This window comes from Raphanus sativus, chromosome 5 (assembly GCF_000801105.2).
Source record: "Raphanus sativus cultivar WK10039 chromosome 5, ASM80110v3, whole genome shotgun sequence".
In the NCBI taxonomy this organism is placed as follows: Eukaryota; Viridiplantae; Streptophyta; class Magnoliopsida; order Brassicales; family Brassicaceae; genus Raphanus; species Raphanus sativus.
The window spans coordinates 20,241,247-20,261,837 of NC_079515.1; the positions used below are offsets into that span (position 1 = coordinate 20,241,247).

Sequence of the window (20,591 nt, forward strand, 5' to 3'; positions counted from 1 at the left end):
TCAAACAATTAGAGAAGGGTGGGGCGTCTGTTATGCGCGAGGAAGGAAAGCGTTTTGTTCTCCCAGCTACCTTCGTAGGTGGACCTCGATACATGAAGAACTTATACCTGGACGCCATGACAATTTGTAAACATTTTGGGTTCCCAGATCTTTTCATTACTTTTACTTGCAATCCTAAGTGGCCGGAGATAATAAGATATTTAGAAAAGCGAAGTCTAAAACCTGAAGATCGTCCAGATATTATTAGAAGAATGTTCAGAATAAAATTGGATTCTTTGATGTCTGATCTGACGGAGAAGGATATCTTGGGAAAGGCTGTGACATGTAAGTTACAACTTTTTTTTGAATCTCCTTACTTGCGGTGAAATTGACTGTGTTACAACTTTGTTTTTTTTACAGCCATGTATACAATTGAGTTTCAGAAACGTGGTCTGCCTCATGCTCATATTTTGCTATTCATGCTTCCCCAATCAAAGTTCCCTACTACCGATCATATAGACAACATTATTTCAGCAGAGATTCCAGACAAGATCCATGAGCCAGAATTGTACAATGTTATAAAAGATATGATGATTCATGGTCCTTGTGGTGTTGTAAACTTGAACTCCCCGTGTATGGAGAATGGTAAGTGTTCGAAACTCTATCCTAAAGGCTTTTGTTGATAGAACAACAGTTAGCAAAGAAGGGTTTCCAATCTATAGAAGACGTGACAATGATCGGTTTGTGGAGAAAAATGGTTTCAAATGTGATAACAGATATGTATCCCTTATAACAAGAAGCTATCACTAGGGTACCGAGCCCACATTAATGTTGAATGGTGTAACCAGTCTGGCTCTATCAAATACTTATTTAAGTATATTAATAAGGGCCAAGATCGAGTAACCGTTGTTGTTGAACCACCAGCTCAAGATTCTACACAGAAGACTTTTAAACCTAAAAAGGTATGCAATGAAGAAGAGAAAAACGAGATAAAGGATTTTTTTGACTGCAGGTAAAACCTACATTCTATTTTTTATTTGAGATTATTTTCATTATTGGGAATATTGCCGAAAGAGAACAAAAAAATAAGGGTGTTGTCCCTTTGGTATAAACCTTTTTGTTAAATTTTTCTCCTTTTTATCCTTTGTATTTCTGAAAACTAATGAAATAAATACTTTTGTGAATCAAAAAATATTAAAAATATAAAAAATTAATAAAACAACCATATACACAAGCTGGTATTTTTTATTTTTTCAAAAAAATGATAAATAAAAATTTGAAAATACGTTCTACTAAAGGTAGAATGTGTCTTCTACAGAAAATGGTATAGTAGAAAACGATTTATAAAATAAACACGTTCATCTACTTCTTTTAGAACGCACATTCTACTATTTACTAAATCTCTAAATAAGTAGAATGGCATTCTAGTAATCGTAAAGCTATCTACTTTTCGTCCGAATGCATCTTCTACTTTTATTAAGTATTCTAAATTTTGGGGAATGTGTTTTCTACAATGTACTTTTACGTCTACTAAAAGTAGAAAGTGTGTTCAGGATTTTTCTCAATCTTCTAAACTGCCTTCTACGGATAAGAGTACTTGATTTTTGCAAAAATTAATGAAAATTTCAGTTAAGGAAATATTCTAAAAATATCCTAAAAATATTCTAACTTCCTAAAACGTATTATTTTCGTTTTTACTTTTCAAAATTTTTAAAAAAATAATTTCCCTTTGTCTTCTTCATTAATCTATGGTTTTCCATAGTTTTTTTTTTATTTTTTTTTCACAAACTCTTGTTCTCTGTGATATATATCTATACAACATGTGGTGTTTTGAAATTAGGTGCAATTTTTTGTAAAGTTTTATTTTTATAAAGATTACAAATTTTATTTTGATTAAAAGTTTTATTAAAAACATTTTTAAAAGTTTTATTTTTATTAAAAAGTTTGATAAAATTAAAAGATTACAAATGTTTTAAACTTTTTATAAAAATAAAACTTTGTAAAATGTTTTTATAAAGTTAATTTAAAGTTTTTATTAAAAAATTTTGTAAAATTTTATTTTATTTTTATAAAGTTTAAAATTTTTATTTATTTAAATTTTTATTAAAAACGTTTTAAACTTTTTATAAAAATACAAATTTGTAAAATGTTTTTAATAAGTTTATTTAACGTTTTTTTAAAAAAAAATTTGTAATATTTTTTATTTTTACAAAGTTTTTTTAATTAGATTTTTGTTTTAAATTTTTATTTTATTTTCCCTTTTTAAAACGTTTTTAATTAATTTTTAAAACATTATTTTAGTTTAATGTGTTTAATAAAAACTTTAAAAAAACTTTATAAAATTTGTAAACTTTATAAAAATAAAAATAAAACTTTATAAAAAGTTTTTAATAAAAAGTTTAAACAAACTTTATTTTTATTAAAAATTTGATAAAATTAAAAAGTTTAAACAAACATTTTGAACTTTTTATAAAAAATAAAACTTTGTAAACTGTTTTTTATTAAGTTGACTTAACGTTTTTTATTAAAAAAAATCTAAATTATTTTTATTTTTATTTTTATTAAGTTTTACAAAGTTTATTTTTGTTACAAAAATTTAAAATTTTTTATTTTTTATTTTTATTTTCCATTTTCAAATGTTTTTAATTATTATTTTTAAAATTCTATTAGTTTAATGTGTTTAATTAGATTAATCAAGGGTTAGTTTTGGGACTATAAAAGAAATTATACTAAAGGGACAACTAAATGATGATTTTATATTATAGGGACAACCATGCTGAATTTTTGTTCCGTTTTGACAATTTTCCCTTCATTATTTGTATATCTTTATTGAGAAGTTTTAAGGGTCAATTTGCTCAATAATCATATAAACTCTAACAATTAAGAATATAGCCATGCATGAAAAGCTGTGTCAATTTGATGTAGAAATGGACCACGTTCTCCTTTCTCGCGCGTGAAATTTGATTAATACAACGATTGATATCGTACTATACTATGTTTGTCAAATATATAGTACAGAACAATTAATTTATAACAACAACCATTATTAAGAGGATAAAGGAAATAAGAAAGCTGAAAAAGATTAAAGGTTTGTATAGAGTATCCTTTACCCTAAACCAAATTATATACCTACACCATATACTCTAAACCCAAACTCTAAACCCAAACCAAATACTCTAAACCCAAACCATATATCCTAAACCCTAAACCCAAACCATATACCATAAACCCAAATCATATACCCTAAACCCAAACCATATACTCTAAACCCAAACACTAAACCCAAACCATATACACTAAACCCTAAACTAAAACCATATATACTAAACCCTAAACCCAAACCATATACCCTAAACCTAAACCCTAAACCAAACCATATACCCTAAACCCTAAACCCAAACCATATACCCAAAACCCAAACCCTAAACCCAAACCATATACCCTAAACCCAAACACTAAACCCAAACCATATACCCTAAACCCAAACCATATACCCAAACCGTATACCCTAAACCCAAATCCTAATCATAAACCCTAAACCCAAACTCTTATCCATTACGTGACTATGCTATACATGTTATGGTATGGAATACTAGACACATCCACAAACTTTGTATATATGAAATTCTCTAAAAAAAATTTAGAGAGAAATGATGAGTGGCGACGGTGTTGAAGAACAAAACAGTGTAACTGATCAAGTATTGAGTAACAAGAATCATGAGACAGAGAAAGAGATATAAATTGCAAAATAAGAGAAAAATAAATGTATTGTACTATACTGTAATTTAACATAGTATAGAAACATGCAGAGAAGGAGAAAATGGTGGGGCTATGGTGGTAGAGGAGGGAGAGAGAGAAATAGTGGAAGGACGGGAGGGATGCAGAGGAAGAAAGAGATTGTACTATGCTATGTTTCTGACTATACTATATATGTGTGTAAAATAGTATAGATTTACAATCGTGATTATAGAAGATGATATAAAATTTACAAAATATATGTTTGTTTTGAAATTTTCAAAACATATTGTATGTAAAAGAAAATCTATGTTTTTATCATGTTAACTACAAAGTTTAATAGTTGTTTTAACAGAAATTAAAAGCAATTAAAAATAGAAAGGGAAAACATGTTTGTAAGAAAAGTAAAAAATGAAAAGGAAAAAAGAAAAAATCAGAAAAATGCATGTCAAGGACAATATGGCAATTATTATACAAATACATAGCCCTTCTTTTGTTATGTGTATATACTTGGTTTAATTCCTACAATGGTTATGATTCCAAATTTCCCAAGTTTTAATAGTATTGGTTTTCTTTCAGATATGTCTCTGCCTCTGAATCTTCGTGGAGGATATTTAAGAATCCGATACATTTTCGTGCAACACCAGTTGAGAAGATATCTTTCCATCTTCCAGGCAAGCAGATTGTTGTTTTCAAAGATGATGACACTTATGATGAAGTTCTAAGCATAAAGCTAATTGAAAACACCATGTTCTTGAGATGGTTTGAATTGAATAAGGTCAGTTCTGTAGCTAGAAAGCTCACCTTAGCTGAAATCCCAACAAAGTTTACTTGGAACAAGAAAGATAGACGCTTTTATGATAGAGTGAGAGGGTTTAGCATTGGAAGGATAAATTATGCCCCAAAGATAATAGAATAAGCCTACTTCCTTCGGATTTTGTTGAATATTGTCAGAGGTCCAACATGCTTCGATGACATCAAAACTTACAACCATGTTCTATGTCCTACTTATAAAGAGACATGTTTTGCTCGGGGACTGTTAGAAGACGATCAAGAATATATAGATGATTTAATCAGGACAAGTTTTACAGGTTCTGCTCCCTTTATGCGTCAGGTATTTGCTATCATGCTTATGTCTGACACACTATCATCACCCGAAGTTGTCTGGGAAAAGACTTGGGAAATCCTTTCAGAAGACTTCGAACATAAAAGGAGGAAGCAATTAAAACGTCCAGGTATAATAGTGAAAATACTTATTTTTCGTACAAGAACATGGATTTATTTGATTAACATATTCTTAAATACTATGTATTGCAGATCTTTGTTTAAGCGATGAGGAAAAAAAACAATTTGCTCTTCAAGAGATTGAGAAGATTTTGAAGAGTAATGGCACTTCTTTATCGAGGTGGAAAGCTATGCCAAAGCCCTCGGGGGACTTAGATGTGACTTCGAATGTTCTGATAATGGATGAACTCAGTTATAATAGGGAGGAGTTAACCGAAAGTCATGACATAGATATAAAGAAGCTAACAGATGAGCAGAAGAAAATTTATGATGAGATCATGTCTGCTGTAGCCGAGAAACATGGAGGTGTCTTTTTTGTATATGGCTTTGGTGGAACAGGAAAAAATTTCATCTGGAGATTGCTCTCTTCTGCTATAAGATCGAGGGGAGATATTGTGTTGAATGTGGCATCCAGTGGAATTGCTTCGTTGTTGTTACCGGGAGGAAGGACTGCTCATTCAAGGTTTGGCATACCTATTAATCCAGATGAATTTTCAACCTGCAACATTACTCCTGGATCTGATCTTGCCAATTTAGTTAAGGAATCATCGCTCATAATCTGGGATGAAGCTCCAATGATGTCTAAGCATTGTTTTGAGTCTCTCGTGTCTCTCAGATATAATGGGTTTGACAGGGAATAAGCCATTTGGTGGAAAGGTTATTGTGTTTGGAGGAGATTTCGAACAAATTTTACCAGTTATTCATGGTACTGGAAGGACAGAAATTGTTATGGCATCTTTAAATACATCATATCTTTGGAAACATTGCAGAGTCCTAAGACTAACGAAGAATATGAGACTACTCTCAGATAATTTAACGATTCAGGAAGCAGAAGAACTTAAGGATTTCTCTAAGTGGATATTAGATGTTGGAGATGGATATCTTGGTGGTGAAAATGATGGTGATGCCACAATCGACATACCAGAGGAATTTATGATTAACGATGCTGAATTTCCTTTAGAGTCTATAAGCAAGGAAATCTATGGAGATGTTATTTCTCTTCAACAAAACAAATATCCTAAGTTTTTTCAAGAAAGAGCTATTCTATGTCCAACCAATGAAGATATAAACATGATCAATCAGTATATGTTGGATAAGCTTGATGGTTAGTTTTATTTCCTTTATGAAAAATGTATTTTGTGTTTTAAATATAGAACATAATCGTGTTTTATACATTTTGTTTGTATGTGCAGGAGAGGAAATAACTTATTTGAGTTCGGACTGTATAGACCCTTCTGATCAAGGTTCAGTTAACGATCAAGCTCTTACTCCAGATTTCTTGAACAGTATCAAAGCCTCTGGTCTCCCAAATCACAATCTGCGTCTGAAGATTGGCTGTCCAGTTATGCTAATACGAAACATTGATAGTGTAGCAGGTTTGATGAATGGCACTAGACTATAGATCACTGAATTGTTTGATTTCATGGTCGGAGCAAGAGTTATCACAGGTCACCATGTTGGTGAGACAGTCTACATTCCAAGATTGTCAATCACTCCATCCGACACTAAGCTACCATTCAAAATGAGGAGAAGACAGTTGCCTCTTGCTGTGGCCTTTGTTATCACCATCAACAAAAGTCAAGGTCAATCATTATCTAAAGTCGGCATATTCCTACCTAGACCAGTTTTTTCACATGGACAGCTTTATTTGGCTATTTCTAGAGCCACATCAAAGAAGGGTCTGAAAATTATAATTATCTATGAAGAAGGGAAACCTCAGAAAAAGACCAAGAATGTCGTTTTTAAAGAGATATATCAGAATTTATGATCTCAGCATTTTCTTATTCAGTCTAATTCATATTGTTTTTCAGTATCGACTCCAGTTTTATTTTGTTTTAGACATTTGACTTTTTAAGTTATTTAATAAGAATATCCGTTCATTTATTATCAAAATTTCATTAGTATATCTATCAACTTTTTTTTTGCATTACCTATAATTTAATGTTTTGTTTTTAACTTTTAATATAATATCATAGTTCTTTTGTTTATGTAAGTGTTCTTAAATAGACTTTATCTTTTTATATAATCTATACAGTTTTAGTATATAATGTTGTTCCTATATTTTGATTAACGTATATCTCATACCAACAACTTAAATCCTCGAAAACAGTATATCCCTGATTTTCTAAAATGTCCATCGAATATTCTTATGTTTATACCATTCAAAATTTTCACATATCCTAAAAATATTTTCTGTTCTACATGTTCTTATAAATAGCTAATCTTACATATCAATCAAAAGCAAAACTAAATTTCATAATTCTACGGTGGTCGAAACTAATGGGTTCCATAGTCGATCTCAAGAATTTTTTAAATGTAAATCCTTTAAAGTCTTCATGGAGATTCCAACTGAAAGTTCTTAATACATCAGGGTCATCCATTCCCCGTGTGGGAATTTCGTTTGAGCCGGTGTTATCTGATGAAAATGTTTGTTGTTTATTATAAAAGATATTATACCTATATATTTTTCATCTTATTATATTATTAATTCATTCCTCCTTATGTTTTAGGGTGTCAAAATACGTAATAGATGCGAGAATTTTATTTTGGAGGTTCTCCATGAGCAGATTAAAGTGTTCAGAGATGATGACGCTTATAATGAAGTTCTCAGCAGAAATGTAATTAAAAACACCATGTTCTTGAGATGGTTTGAACTGAATAAGTTTACTTCTTTAGCTAGAAAGTTCACTTTTGCTGAAATCCCAACAAGATTTGTTTGGGATAAAAGCTGGAAGTTTATTTCGGATGACATAGAGCTTAAAAGGAGGAAACAGTTCATACGTCTAGGTTTATTGCATTTACGAATACATATTTACTTAATATGGAGCAATTTTATTAACATATTTTTGTTTCTATGTTTTGCAGTTCTTTGCTAAGCGATGAAGAAAGGGAATCCTCAGAAACAGACGAATAATGTTGTTGAATCTAAGTTATGTTAATTTTTCTGCACTATTTGAATTTTAATAATTTGTTAGATTTTCTCGTGTGTTTAGTTTATCTAATAAGAATATTCAAATAAATAGAATTTTTCTTCAGAATCTATATTTGAATATTTTGGTTTTGATATATCAAGGCAGTATTTTGTTTATAAAGGATTTATATGCAGAGACTTTAACGTGGTTAGTTTTTTCAAATATATGATACATATTGTTAAGTATCATGAATAAAAAGGATATTCTAACGATGAGGATAAAAATCCTCAGTAACATATTACCAATATCGTCGTAAATTGTTTAGAACTTTTGAAAAAGTTCTATATCAAGAGGAAATGTATAACTTCAGTCATTATAAACATAACATCTAATCACTATCAGTTTCAACTCAGGCAACATCCGGTTTTATTTCCTACCTAACCAAAATCAGTTCCATACCTAATGTAGTACTAAGAGAATTTGTGTTTAGTTTATTACCGATTCTGGTTTGGTCATATTTCCTCTCATCTCTGTATTTTCTTGGATCTCTTAGTAAAACGAGAGGTCTTTATGTCCGAATACATCTTTCAATCATAGTGGCGAGTTCACCAAAGAGAACCTGTTTTTTACATAAAAAAAATACCTCGCGTCAATCAACATTCATCAAACAATTTCCTGTTTTTATCATAGCTACCAGTTTCTGTTCGCAACCTAATAATCATCACAGATTAATGTCTAAATCTGTAAAACTTATCTGTAAAACTAAAAGGTCAGATATTGATTGCTTCAGTTTTCTTCGCACTCTTAGAAACCTTCCCAATCTGACATACAGAATAAAATCAAATAATATAATAAAATTGTAAAATTTAGATAATTGGTGTTAACTATGTATTAAAAACATGATATTGTACTTACCGTTTATTTTCTTTTAAATCCTATCATCACTTTGTTCATCGATATATGAAAAGTCACAATCGAAGCATATCAAACTGATATTTCTTCACTCTGATGCCTTCGGATCTGACATGCAAAACAGTTTGTAAAGTGATGATTATCTTGATCGATGAAAGAGTTTTGTAAAGAACTGTATAATATACATAAAAACATGATATTGTACTTACCGTTTATTGTCTTTTAAATCCTATCATCGCTTTGTTCATCGACATATGAAAAGTCACAACCGAAGCCATATCAAACTGATATTTCTTCACTCTGATGTCTTCGGATCTGACATGCAAAACAATTTGTAAAGTGATGATTATCTTGATCGATGAAAGAGTTTTGTAAAGAACTGTATAATATACATAAAAAAAAAGTTAAAGAACAGAACCTTAAGCGATCGATGAAGGAGAAACCCTTGATCGGATGATGTTTGCCTTTATTTCCAAATCAGATTTGCGACCTTCTGTATTCAGCTCTTCACGGAATCGTTTTTTGTATTTGAATCAACATAGAAATCGCCATGGAAATATGACTAGCATCAGTTTTTTATTTTTCTATCTTTAGATCAGATTGGGGAAATTGTGTTTGAACATCTTAGAAAGAAACATCGACAGGAAAACAAAATTTCTTTCCTTTTCTATTTTTTTAATATCGATGGTGAGATAACCAGATTTTGTGGGTAGAAATCCCAAAAAACATTGGGTCATTTGGGCCGAATAATAAATTGTCCATTTTCTCTTATATTAAATGGGCCATCCAGTCCAATATGATAAATAATATTTTTTAAAAATACATTACAAATATTTTCTTTATATGAAAAAAAAATAAATATGATTATTATATTTTAGAAAACATTTTCTTCAAATTTAAACTTTCACAATTTATTATAATTTTTGGAATCAAATATGTACATATTTACTTAAATAGTAATACAATATTTTGTTAACATATTAAAAATTGTAAAAAATGACTTTAACAAATAAAATTAACAAAATAAAAATGTATACAAATTCATATCATAATATAACACTGATCAAAACCATAAAACTATTTATATTGATTTTATATTAAAAATATATAATTTAAATTTCAAAACTTAAAAATACATATGCAATATGGTTTTAACCGAACATAAACCCGAACATAAAACACATATACGAGATGGGTTATATAAATACATATACAAGACGGATTATATAAATGTGATTATATAAATTTGTCACTGAACATAAACCCGCGCTTTCAAATGTGATTATATAAATTTGTCACTGAACATAAACCCGCGCTTTCAAATGTGATTATATAAATTTGTCACGGAACATAAAGCCGCGTTTTGAAAGCGCAGATCAAAATCTAGTCAATACTATTAAAACAGGAGTAATATTTATCTACTTACAAGTAGTCTAGGTTGGATCATTTCATTTATTTAACCTCCTATTTTTTCTCTTGCAACTAAATTAATTATTATTAAATATATACCATATTCAATCTATTATTTTAATATTTTCAAAATAAGATATCTAAAAGTATATTATCAAATATCTTTTCTAAGATTTCATTTTAATAATATCTTTTAATATCTTTTTATTTAAGATGTAAATATAAATTTCTTTTTAATATTTACTTTTAAATAATAAAATTCGTAATTAATATTTAATAAAATTATTAACGAATATTAATTCATTTTCATTATAAAATAAGAAATAATATTCCCATAATATTTATATTCATAATTAAATTAATACATCAACTAACAAATATAAAGTGACTTAATCCATGTTATATAAATCATAAAATTAAAGAATAACATATATTCATGAATTTTACCACATACTTCAACGTATTAAAACAAAATAGTAAAGTTCGACGTATAAACTAATTAATAATTATATATTTAAATTAGAATATTAAAAATAATTCAATATAGTATGATACGGGTTGAATGAAATATAGTTAGTTTATATAATAATAAAATAAATTTTGACCAATACAAAAATTAAAAATAAATTTGTACTATAATTTACAGTTTTAAAATATAAGTAAAATTAATATGTTCGGGTTATTTAAATGAGTTATCTTATTTTCTTAAAAATAATATTTATTAATTTTAATTTAATATCTATAATTTAAAATAATTTTTAATAAAAATACATGTATGAAATTTCTAATTTTCAATAAACAATTTTTTGAATAAAAACTGGTCCCATAGATCCGGGTTGGGTAAAAAAAAGTATAAATATATTAAGTTACAAATTCTAAACACACAATTTTGTAAGTACCAAAATTTGGTCTATTTAAATAAATGAAAAATAAATCTTTCGTTTTCCAGGATCTATACTACTAAAACATAATCAATTTTTATCTACTTACAAATAATATTACATTTAAGTAAATTCCCTATTATTTTTACTTATACATAACTTAATTATTATTAAATATATATAATACCTAAAATAAAGAAACTAAATAACTAATATATATTTCTCATGTATACATTTTTCTCATTAACATTCCTCTTCATCTATACAATAATTCTGTTCAGAACATATCTCGATTTTAAACATTTGTCTTTATATGGACTTCACTGATATACACATATTGTTCTAAAATTCTTATATTTGAGGTAACATAATTTTTGTGTTCACAAAAAAGAAAAGTAACATGATTTTAAAATGTTATTTGAATCTTTTGCTATATGAAATGCCAAGTACAAACAATAATGATGTATTCTTACAAATATATACTAGATTTTGACCCACGCTTCGAAAGCGCAGATATTTTTGAATATAAACAAAGTTTAATATGAATAAATATTTTGAAATTATTATATATTTATGTTACAACATCGTATTATATTAAAAAGTGACTATATTTAAAACTATATCATTTATAAATTATTTATTTAAGATTTTTATATGTATACACTTAAGTAACTATTTTTAGATATGTTATATTATCTGAATCCTAAAAACCGAACCTTGAAAATACAGGTTTGGTTTGGATCCGGGTCCATGATAAAATACTTATTGATTAATTTTTTAGAACCGCGGATCTTGGTTCGAGTCTCGGTCGTATCTCAGTTCTAGTATGGGTCGAAATTCGGTTCGAGTCTAGAACTTACTCGAGACCTGATCGGGTACCTAAAATACGTTGTGTATAATAGGTAGTGGGTATTTCAAATATGTTTATGCATTACAAATAGTTTTTTTTATAGTTTCAGATTGGTTTTAGGTATAGTTTTGGATTTTGGATAACATTTTAAATTTTAAAAATATATTTTGGTATTCGGGTTTTGAGTTGTTTTTCTTCTTCCGTCAGATTTTGGATAAATTTTTTTTTGGGAAGGAGAGGTTTTTGTATACGAATATTTTTGGATTTTATTTGGATTTAAATGTCTATGACTTAAGATTTGGAATAAAAAAAAAACAATCTTTACTCGACCCCAAGGCATGAATGCACATGTCTATTCTTTCATTATATTTTGTTTTCATTTCATAAGAGTTATCTTTGTTCAGTTGGTGAAACTTAAGATCTAACAGATTTTTGGTTGATTTAATAGTATAAATCTAAAAGAAATTAATTCAATTGTAAAATTATGAGAATATAATATAAGGTCATCATTTATTATATTTGTCTATCTGTTTTGGTATATGTTCGTAGTCGAAGACAATATTCTGTGCAAAATATCTATTAGATAATAACAGGTGGGCCTTATAAAAATTTGAATCCAACAAAAACGTAATATCTCCCTATACATTAAAAGAGAAGTCACTTTAGTGATTTCTGCTTACATGGCGATCATACAAGACACTCTCGAATTAATTCTTATAATCTTATTGGTCGATTTTTTTTAATTTCTTTTTGAATTATTTTTTTCCATCGGCCAAACCTTTCCAAAAACACATACCATGTAATTAATATAGTTATATACGTTTTTAACTAATCGATATATATTTCAAAGGTACTATTATGGTAACTTAATAATGACATATTTAAGTGACAATGCAAATATATTAGAGTATTGGTAATTTTAAAAAAACCATAATATGTTTAGAGTAATGGTAATTTTAAAAAATCATATTAGAGTATTAGTAATTTAAAATAATTTAAAATGTCTCAGAAACTATAATTTATGAGAAAAGAAATTAGAAGAAACTATAATATGTTATTATTTACCGATCACGAGATCATAATTATTATAGTAAAAAAATTGTTATTGAAATCTAATGAAATCATAATATGTGTAAAAAATGAAACATAATAATTATTATAATTCCGGACATGAAAATCATTGTAAGTCATAATGAAATGAAATCATGTTAAAAAATGAAATCATGTTAATCCTCCTATATATTAAAAGAGAAGTACATTGGACACGTGGCGCTCACACATCTCTTCTCACGAAAATTCTTGCGATTCTATTGGTCGAATTTTTCTATTTTTTCTTTTTGATTTATTTTTCTACTCGAGTTTTAAATTGGAAAGTCACATTAATTGTTAATCGCACTAATAATTTCTTGCGCAAGAATCGTAATAAATGTCGACCATTAATCATAGCTTGCAGAACAATTTTAATAAATGTCGACTAATCATTAAATGTCTTAATGGAAAATACGTTTTATATCTAATTAGGAAACTAATTATTATCAACATACCTTATTTATATTATTACTTGCGCAAGTCTCGCATCATATAATATGCATATTCTTTTTTAATTTTACAAATTTATTATGTTTCCTTTAATCAAACGTCATTTAATTTACATACCTTATTATAACCAATTACTTGCGCAAGTCTCGCAAGTAATATTATTTGCGTCGTTAATACTCTTCACCATCAAAGGACTATATATAGAGTACAAAGTGGCGATGAAGCAACACAACCATTCTTCTATTTTTATATATACATATTTCATCATAGCTGACTTTTCTTTTGGTTTATATGCAGATGCCCTATTCTAACGATTTCACCACGATGCAGCGAAGAATATGACACAAAAGCTGATGTTTTCTCCTTTGCTTTGATCGTTCAAGAGATAAGTTAAAACCTTTTTTTTTCCTTATGGTTTTTGCTGTTTCTTTGTTCATGTTGTTGATTCCTTTTGAATGTTGAAACTTTTTTAGATGATAGAAGGACGAATGCCATTTGCTGAAAAGGAAGACAGTGAAGCTTCAGAAGCTTATGCCAGCAAAGAGCGGCCACTGTTCAAAGCTCCATCAAATTGCTTTACCCTCATGGACTTAAAACGTTAGTCTTACTCTTTCTCTTCACCATTAAACAAAAAATAAGGGACAGTTTTGCATCGTATGATTGCTTTTATTCAGAGTAAATGTCCGATCAAAACTTTTTTTTAACTCCATTTAGGTTGTCAATGCATTGATTTATCACCAGAATTTACGGGAAGTTATATGAAATTGCATCGTACAAAGCAATCCTTGATGTGCAAATATCTTATATTGTAATTACGGTATATTTTTATTGGCAGTAATAAAGGCAATCGTTGATATGTAATTCGAACATTGTCCTAATGTAGTCAATAAGCCATTTATTAGCGTCCAAAACTTTCCTAATATAATCAACTTATTCAATGTGGATTGTCAATTAGTTTGTATACAATTAAATATATTGACTTATTGCATTAATATCGCATTCATTCGTTTTACTATAAATACGGAGACGGGAATGCTTCAAATCCATAACATCTCTTCTGTATTCGCTTTAACTCTTATTTTATTATCCCCTTTCTAAGGATTGAAATGGCCGGTTTTAGATTTTTTTAACGAGTTGAAGCCATATAAGTCAATATTAAAAATTTAGAGTGAAAGCGATTCTGAAATATGTGACGATTAGCTTAGTTGCGTGTATATGCACGTAAAATAACAACCTGAGATAACATTTTGTTTATATACAGACGTCTGTGGAAGCAGTACTCTGGTGTTATAGGAGGACAATTTAAATGGTGATATATAGTTGATCAAAAGTAAGACTGTATTTTCAGTCTATGCATGTTTAGTCTTCCTATTAATATATCAAAGTCACTTATATATGTTTTCTTACAATGTTTTTACTTTATATTTTAGGGAGATAATGATCCATGGTACCGTGAAGAAGGAACACCAAGATGACTTTATAAGTAACTATTTTGTTTCTTTAATATTTTATAATTTTCCGTATTTTTATTTTATTTTCAACTCATATGTTATATATTATCTTACTCTATGCTTAAGTTTCAACAAAACGATCTAAACTGCTACAAGTACAAACATTTACACATGTTCTTCAAAGTTTCGATACTAACCTGCTTATAAAGTGCAAGAAGTTTGATTTCCAATTTCAGGTTTGGAAGCAACTGCGTTGGCTGGAAATAATCTTCATTAGTTGATGGATGCATTGAGGAAATTTTCTTTTGGGTAAACTACACACAGCGGCAAGAAGGAGTAGAATCTTTTTTTTTTTGGTCAAGAGGGAGTAGAATCTATTATTATTATATACATGGGTGGAAGGATTAAACTGATCTTTAACTTACTGGAACTTTTGTTGGATGTAATTTGTAAATAAAAATACATACATGCAGTAGCTGTTGGAATAATTTGAGTTCTCTTTTTTTTCCCTCCATATCTGTAAGGCAGTAGTTGTTGCCAAAATTATAAATGTAACTCTGATAGGATCTGATCCTACCGATACCAAGGCAGGATCAAATTTGAAAAGACTAAACATATACTGATTCCATCTTTTAAAAACTTAATTTTCTAAGGTTATAGTTACTGCTGTTACCAAATTTTGGGGTCCATATCTTTTTATAGTTCTAAATAGTTTAATTCAAAAGAATTGCTTTATACTACGAGTATTTCTAAGCTTAATGTAGGCTTGATTAAACATGACATATGGTATAACTTATATTATGTCTACACGTTCGGGTCTTAAGATTCGTTTTTTGATTGGTTTTCTTGGGTCTTAGTCTTTTGTGTCTTAGGTATTTGGATCCAATCAAGTACTTAGGAATTTTTTTTTGTTCGATTTTGAATTGTTTTTTCTCGAATTTGGGTAGGTTCGGATCTATAATTAAGATATATGTAAAATATATGTGATTTCGGATCTATAGTAGGTTCATGTCGGGTTTGGGTATTAAGGATCCAAAAAAAATCTGCAAAGTAACAAAAATAAACTTTTAATAGTTAAAACTAAACCTTTTAAACTCTAACTTTTACATTTAAAATTTCAATTTACTATAAATATCATTAAAATATAAACTAAATATATAAAATAATAATTCTAGATATTTCATGTTTTAAGATCGAGTATGAATCGATTCTTATGGGTGGGAATCTATTCGAGTCGGTTATGTTTGGGTCCTGGTCTATTCATACCGTTTTTTTTGATAGATCGTTTTTTTGTCATCTGGCTAGAACAATTTTATATCTAATTAAGTATTTATAAATTTTTGGTTCGATTTTAGGTTGGTCCCACTTCAGATGTTTGGGTCATATAAAATGTCTATGCCGAATTTCTATATAATGTTAGATAAAAATTTATGAAAAATCTATAATAATTTAGAAATCTTTTTAACAATTTCACCCCGCGCCTTGCGCAGATCCCAATTAATGATGATTACAACATCACGTAACATATATTCGTCATATTTAATTCACAAGATTGATTGGTAATAAATAAGAATGATCTATGTTAACGCATTAAATTCAAAACATCTATATAGCAATAAAAAAATGTAATAAATTGTATGAATATATTATTTGATACTAACTTGTCGTGCAATCATATTTAAACACAGTAATAAATATGATACCAAGTTGCGCAAATAATCCACATTGAAAATAAGGTAAGTTATTAATAAAAAATTAACAATTTACAAACATGGTAAATTACATTTAAAATCGTGAAGTAAATACTCTTGGGATTCAAATTACTGTTAAAAGAATGTTTACATTTTTGTATTTTTCAAAAAAAGGTTTACGATGAGGGGGAGAGAGAGAGGGAGATTTAGTGTTTTGGGTATACCCAAGGATTTACAGTTTAGTGTTTAGGATTTATCCAAGGGTTTAGGGTATATCCAAGAATTTAAGGTTTAGTGTTTTTGGTTTTTTTCCCAAGGGTTTAAGTTTTGTCCAAGGGTTTAGGGTATAGTGTTTATTGTTTATGATTTACTTTTTTGTGACGATTTTAAAATTGTTAAAAAAAATTCTTCTTTTCGCAGCTACTAATATTTTTCATTTATTTTAAAAACTTAACACAAATTATTATTATTTTATTTATTATCTTTAAAAGAAGATGTACATTAATTGGCAAACTATGATTAGTTGGTAATTCACCCAAGAATTACAACATTCATCTGTTTGACATGTTATTACAACATTTATCTGTTTGATTTCTAGAAAAGGTGATCTTAGAACATTAAGATACCTATTATATTATCATAAATTGATCTGCAGTAAATATGATATCAACTTGTCAAAGCAATCCGTGCTTAATATAAGGTAAGTTATTAAATCCAGTGTTTCGAAAACCGGATCGGACCGGCCGGTCGAACCGGTCTGACCGTGACTTGCTGAAGAAGCCGAGTCTGGTTCGGTTTAAAACCCGGATTTGATAAAACCAGTAAAACCGGCTGAAACCCGGTAAAACCGGTGACCCGGTTTAATTTTAAAACCCGGTTCTTAAAAATTTACATATAATTAAGTTTTTTTAATTATTACTAGCTAAAATTTAATATTTTATAGTTAGTGTTCAACTATTACTATTTAATTGGTTTTTTATTTTTCTAAGAAAAAATGTGAAAATATATAATTTTGACTCTCATATACTATTTTTATTTTACCATATTCTTAAAATTTGAAATGTTAGTTGTAAAAATAAATAAATATGATTGTTTTAGCTATAAATCATTTGTTCTTTTTTTAATTTTTAGTTTACATAGTAATCAGATTTATGTTTGTTGTTTATTTTGAGTTAATAAAAAAAATAGAGAAAGTATTATATGTAGAAGTAAAGTTTATATAGCATAAATATATAATTATATACATTTTTGTATAAATAAAAAACCCGGTTCGACCGGTTGAACCGGTCTAACCAGTTAACCAGTAGCTTCACCGAGTCAGTGTCCGGTCCGGTTTTCAAAACATTGATTAAAACCAAATTAACTAAAGGTAAATTATTTAAACAAAGCAATAAATATGATACCAAGTTGCGTAAATAATACACAATGAAAATAAGGTAAGTTATTAATAAAAAAGTAACAAATTACAAATAGGAAAGTAACACAAATTTGAGAGAGAGAGAGAGAGAGAGAGAGAGAGAGAGAGAGAGAGAGAGAGAGAGAGAGAGAGAGAGAGAGAGAGAGAGAGAGAGAGAGAGAGAGAGAGAGAGGAGAGAGAGAGAGAGAGAGAGAGAGAGAGAGAGGGAGAGAGAGAGATATATATTTAGTGTTTTGGGTATACCCAAGGGTTTACAGTTTAGTGTTTATGATTTATCCAAGGGTTTAGGGTATATCCAAGATTTTAGAGTTTAGTGTTTGGATTTTTACCCAAGGGTTTAAGATTTGTCCAAGGGTTTATGGTATAATGTTTACTGTTTATGATTTACTCTTTTGTGACGGTTTTAAAATTGTTAAAAAAAATTAATCTTTTGGCAGCTAATAATATTTTCATTTATTTTAAAAACTTAACACAAATTATTATTATTTTATTTATTATCTTTAAAAAATGTTGTACATTATTTGGCAAACTATGATTAGTTGGTAATTCAACCAAGAAAAATTCATGATAAAATATTAAACTAGGAAACATTCCTATATAAATCAAAATTGTGGTAGTTAAAAAAATAATCGGTGAATTAAAAGAATGTTTACATTTTTATATTTTTCAAAAAAAGGTTTACGATGAGAGAGAGAGAGAGAGAGACCCGCGGGTTAAACACTAAATCTCTATCTCTCTCTCTCTTTCTCTCTCTTAAATAGATACAAGATATTCCATAATATTTAACCCGCGGGTCCCGCGAATTACCTGTAAATTTGGGCGGAGCGGGTGCATGTATTTTGAATCTTTCATTGCGGATCATGCGGATCATTATGAGTCAAAAAACTAGGTGATCCGCGGGTTGGCGGGACGGACGGAGTGGGTCGATCTGTAGACCCAGCTCTACCCGTATAATTTGAATCTGTACAATGCCCGCACAGGGTGCGGGCCGGCCACCTAGTTTTTAAATAAATGAACATGTTGTAGTTTGTTAGGCCATGTTCTACGGGTTGTTATTAAATATACGATAAGAGTAAATTATCATTTATGTAGGTTAATTTAAAAATGAAAAGGTCCAAAACAACTTGTATAAATCGACTTTTCAAGACTGCTTCCCTTTTAATAGTATAGATATAAAACTTTTTACTTTTCAACACTTCTTATAAAGAATATAGTCAAAATTTTGAATTAAGTACTTTAAATTCTTTGTATTTATGAAGTACTTTTAAATTAAAATAACATTAGAATATAACAAAAATATCTCAAACAAATCTTTTGTCACTAACGATTTTGAACATATACCTCTATATTTTCCATTAGTTGCTTAATATTTATCTTTTTGCATCACTTAATTAATATTTAACTAAAACACTTACAATATAATTTATCTAAAACACTTACAATGTCGGGTTCTTAATATTATTATTCAGATTAAACGGAAAATCGAAATAACTAAACCTAAACCAAACTCATAATCATAAATTACTGAACGGTTTATATACCTCTTGAACCAGAAAATGAAAACTATAATCAAACAGAAACCGAAATCCAAAAAAAAAACAACCTAAAACCAAAACCAAAAACCGAAACATCATATTTAAGCATATTAGTGAACAAAAAGATGGGTTGATAAATTTGTCAACAAAATAATCTCGCTTTGAAAGCGCGGACCAAACTCTAGTCTACTATATTGAAATAGAGTCCTAATTTTATCTACCATAAAAAAGTCTATGTTAGACCACTAACTAAAATTTAACAATATATCCTAATTTTATGCATGTATGATATAATATTTTCCTAACAAAAAGCAATATAGATCCAAACAATAATATTTCTGGTAAAAATCTAATCAATTTTTATTATGCAATTATTTTTTATATTTTACCATATTTAATTTAGGCCTGATTTTATGTATTTTTGGGTAATAATTTTGAAATTAATTATTATAGCCCAGTTCTTTTAAAATTTATGATATTAAAATTTTATATAACAAAATAATAATAATTAATTTTCTGAATCATTATACATTTCATTTTATAGTAAAAAGAAAAACACAAAACTAAAATATAATACATTAAATAAAAAATATTTTAAAATATGATATTAATTAATTTGATTTAGTACATAAAAAAAATTGGCGGCTTTAGAAATTTTTCAGATCCCTAGGTATTAGCTCTGATACCATATAATATTGTGGGTTGAATACTTCATTAGCTAACATGATTACAATATTTATAGTGATTACATTGTTAACCTAACTCATTCATATTTACTAATATAGTCTTACTAGGCATATGCTCTACAGCCGGATCCCACGGTTAAGTGTCTGCTGCTTAGTACCTGCAAAATCTATAGTATAAATTCCCTTAAAATCTTGCAGGACACTACGAGTTGATGATTCGTTAAAAAGCCTGGTGAAATACGAATAACGTATACATAAAACGAACAATTTAAAGTTGGTTGTCCAAAGTGAAAGCTTTACTATTGTTTA

The 20,591-nt window shown here is 28.4% G+C and overlaps 1 protein-coding gene and 1 long non-coding RNA gene across 3 annotated transcripts; both read left to right on the forward strand.

The window, feature by feature from the left end:
* The first annotated feature begins 278 nt into the window (after positions 1–278).
* On the forward strand, positions 279–6,400 carry LOC130494924 (uncharacterized). The gene is made up of 9 exons (XM_056985765.1): positions 279–324; positions 400–624; positions 666–736; positions 855–991; positions 4,294–4,492; positions 4,829–4,949; positions 5,032–5,623; positions 5,769–6,103; positions 6,192–6,400. The coding sequence occupies exons 1-9, from the start codon at positions 279–281 to the stop codon at positions 6,398–6,400; spliced, it is 1,935 nt and encodes a 644-aa protein (XP_056841745.1).
* A 7,158-nt stretch (positions 6,401–13,558) lies between these two features.
* LOC108835125 (uncharacterized) lies at positions 13,559–15,452 on the forward strand. Of its 2 annotated transcripts, XR_008946135.1 has the most exons (5): positions 13,559–13,891; positions 13,976–14,099; positions 14,764–14,832; positions 14,933–14,985; positions 15,190–15,452. It is a non-coding gene; the product is annotated as an uncharacterized LOC108835125 (long non-coding RNA). The 2 variants fall into 2 exon arrangements; XR_008946134.1 differs by having other exon boundaries at positions 13,563–14,099.
* Positions 15,453–20,591: the final 5,139 nt, after the last annotated feature.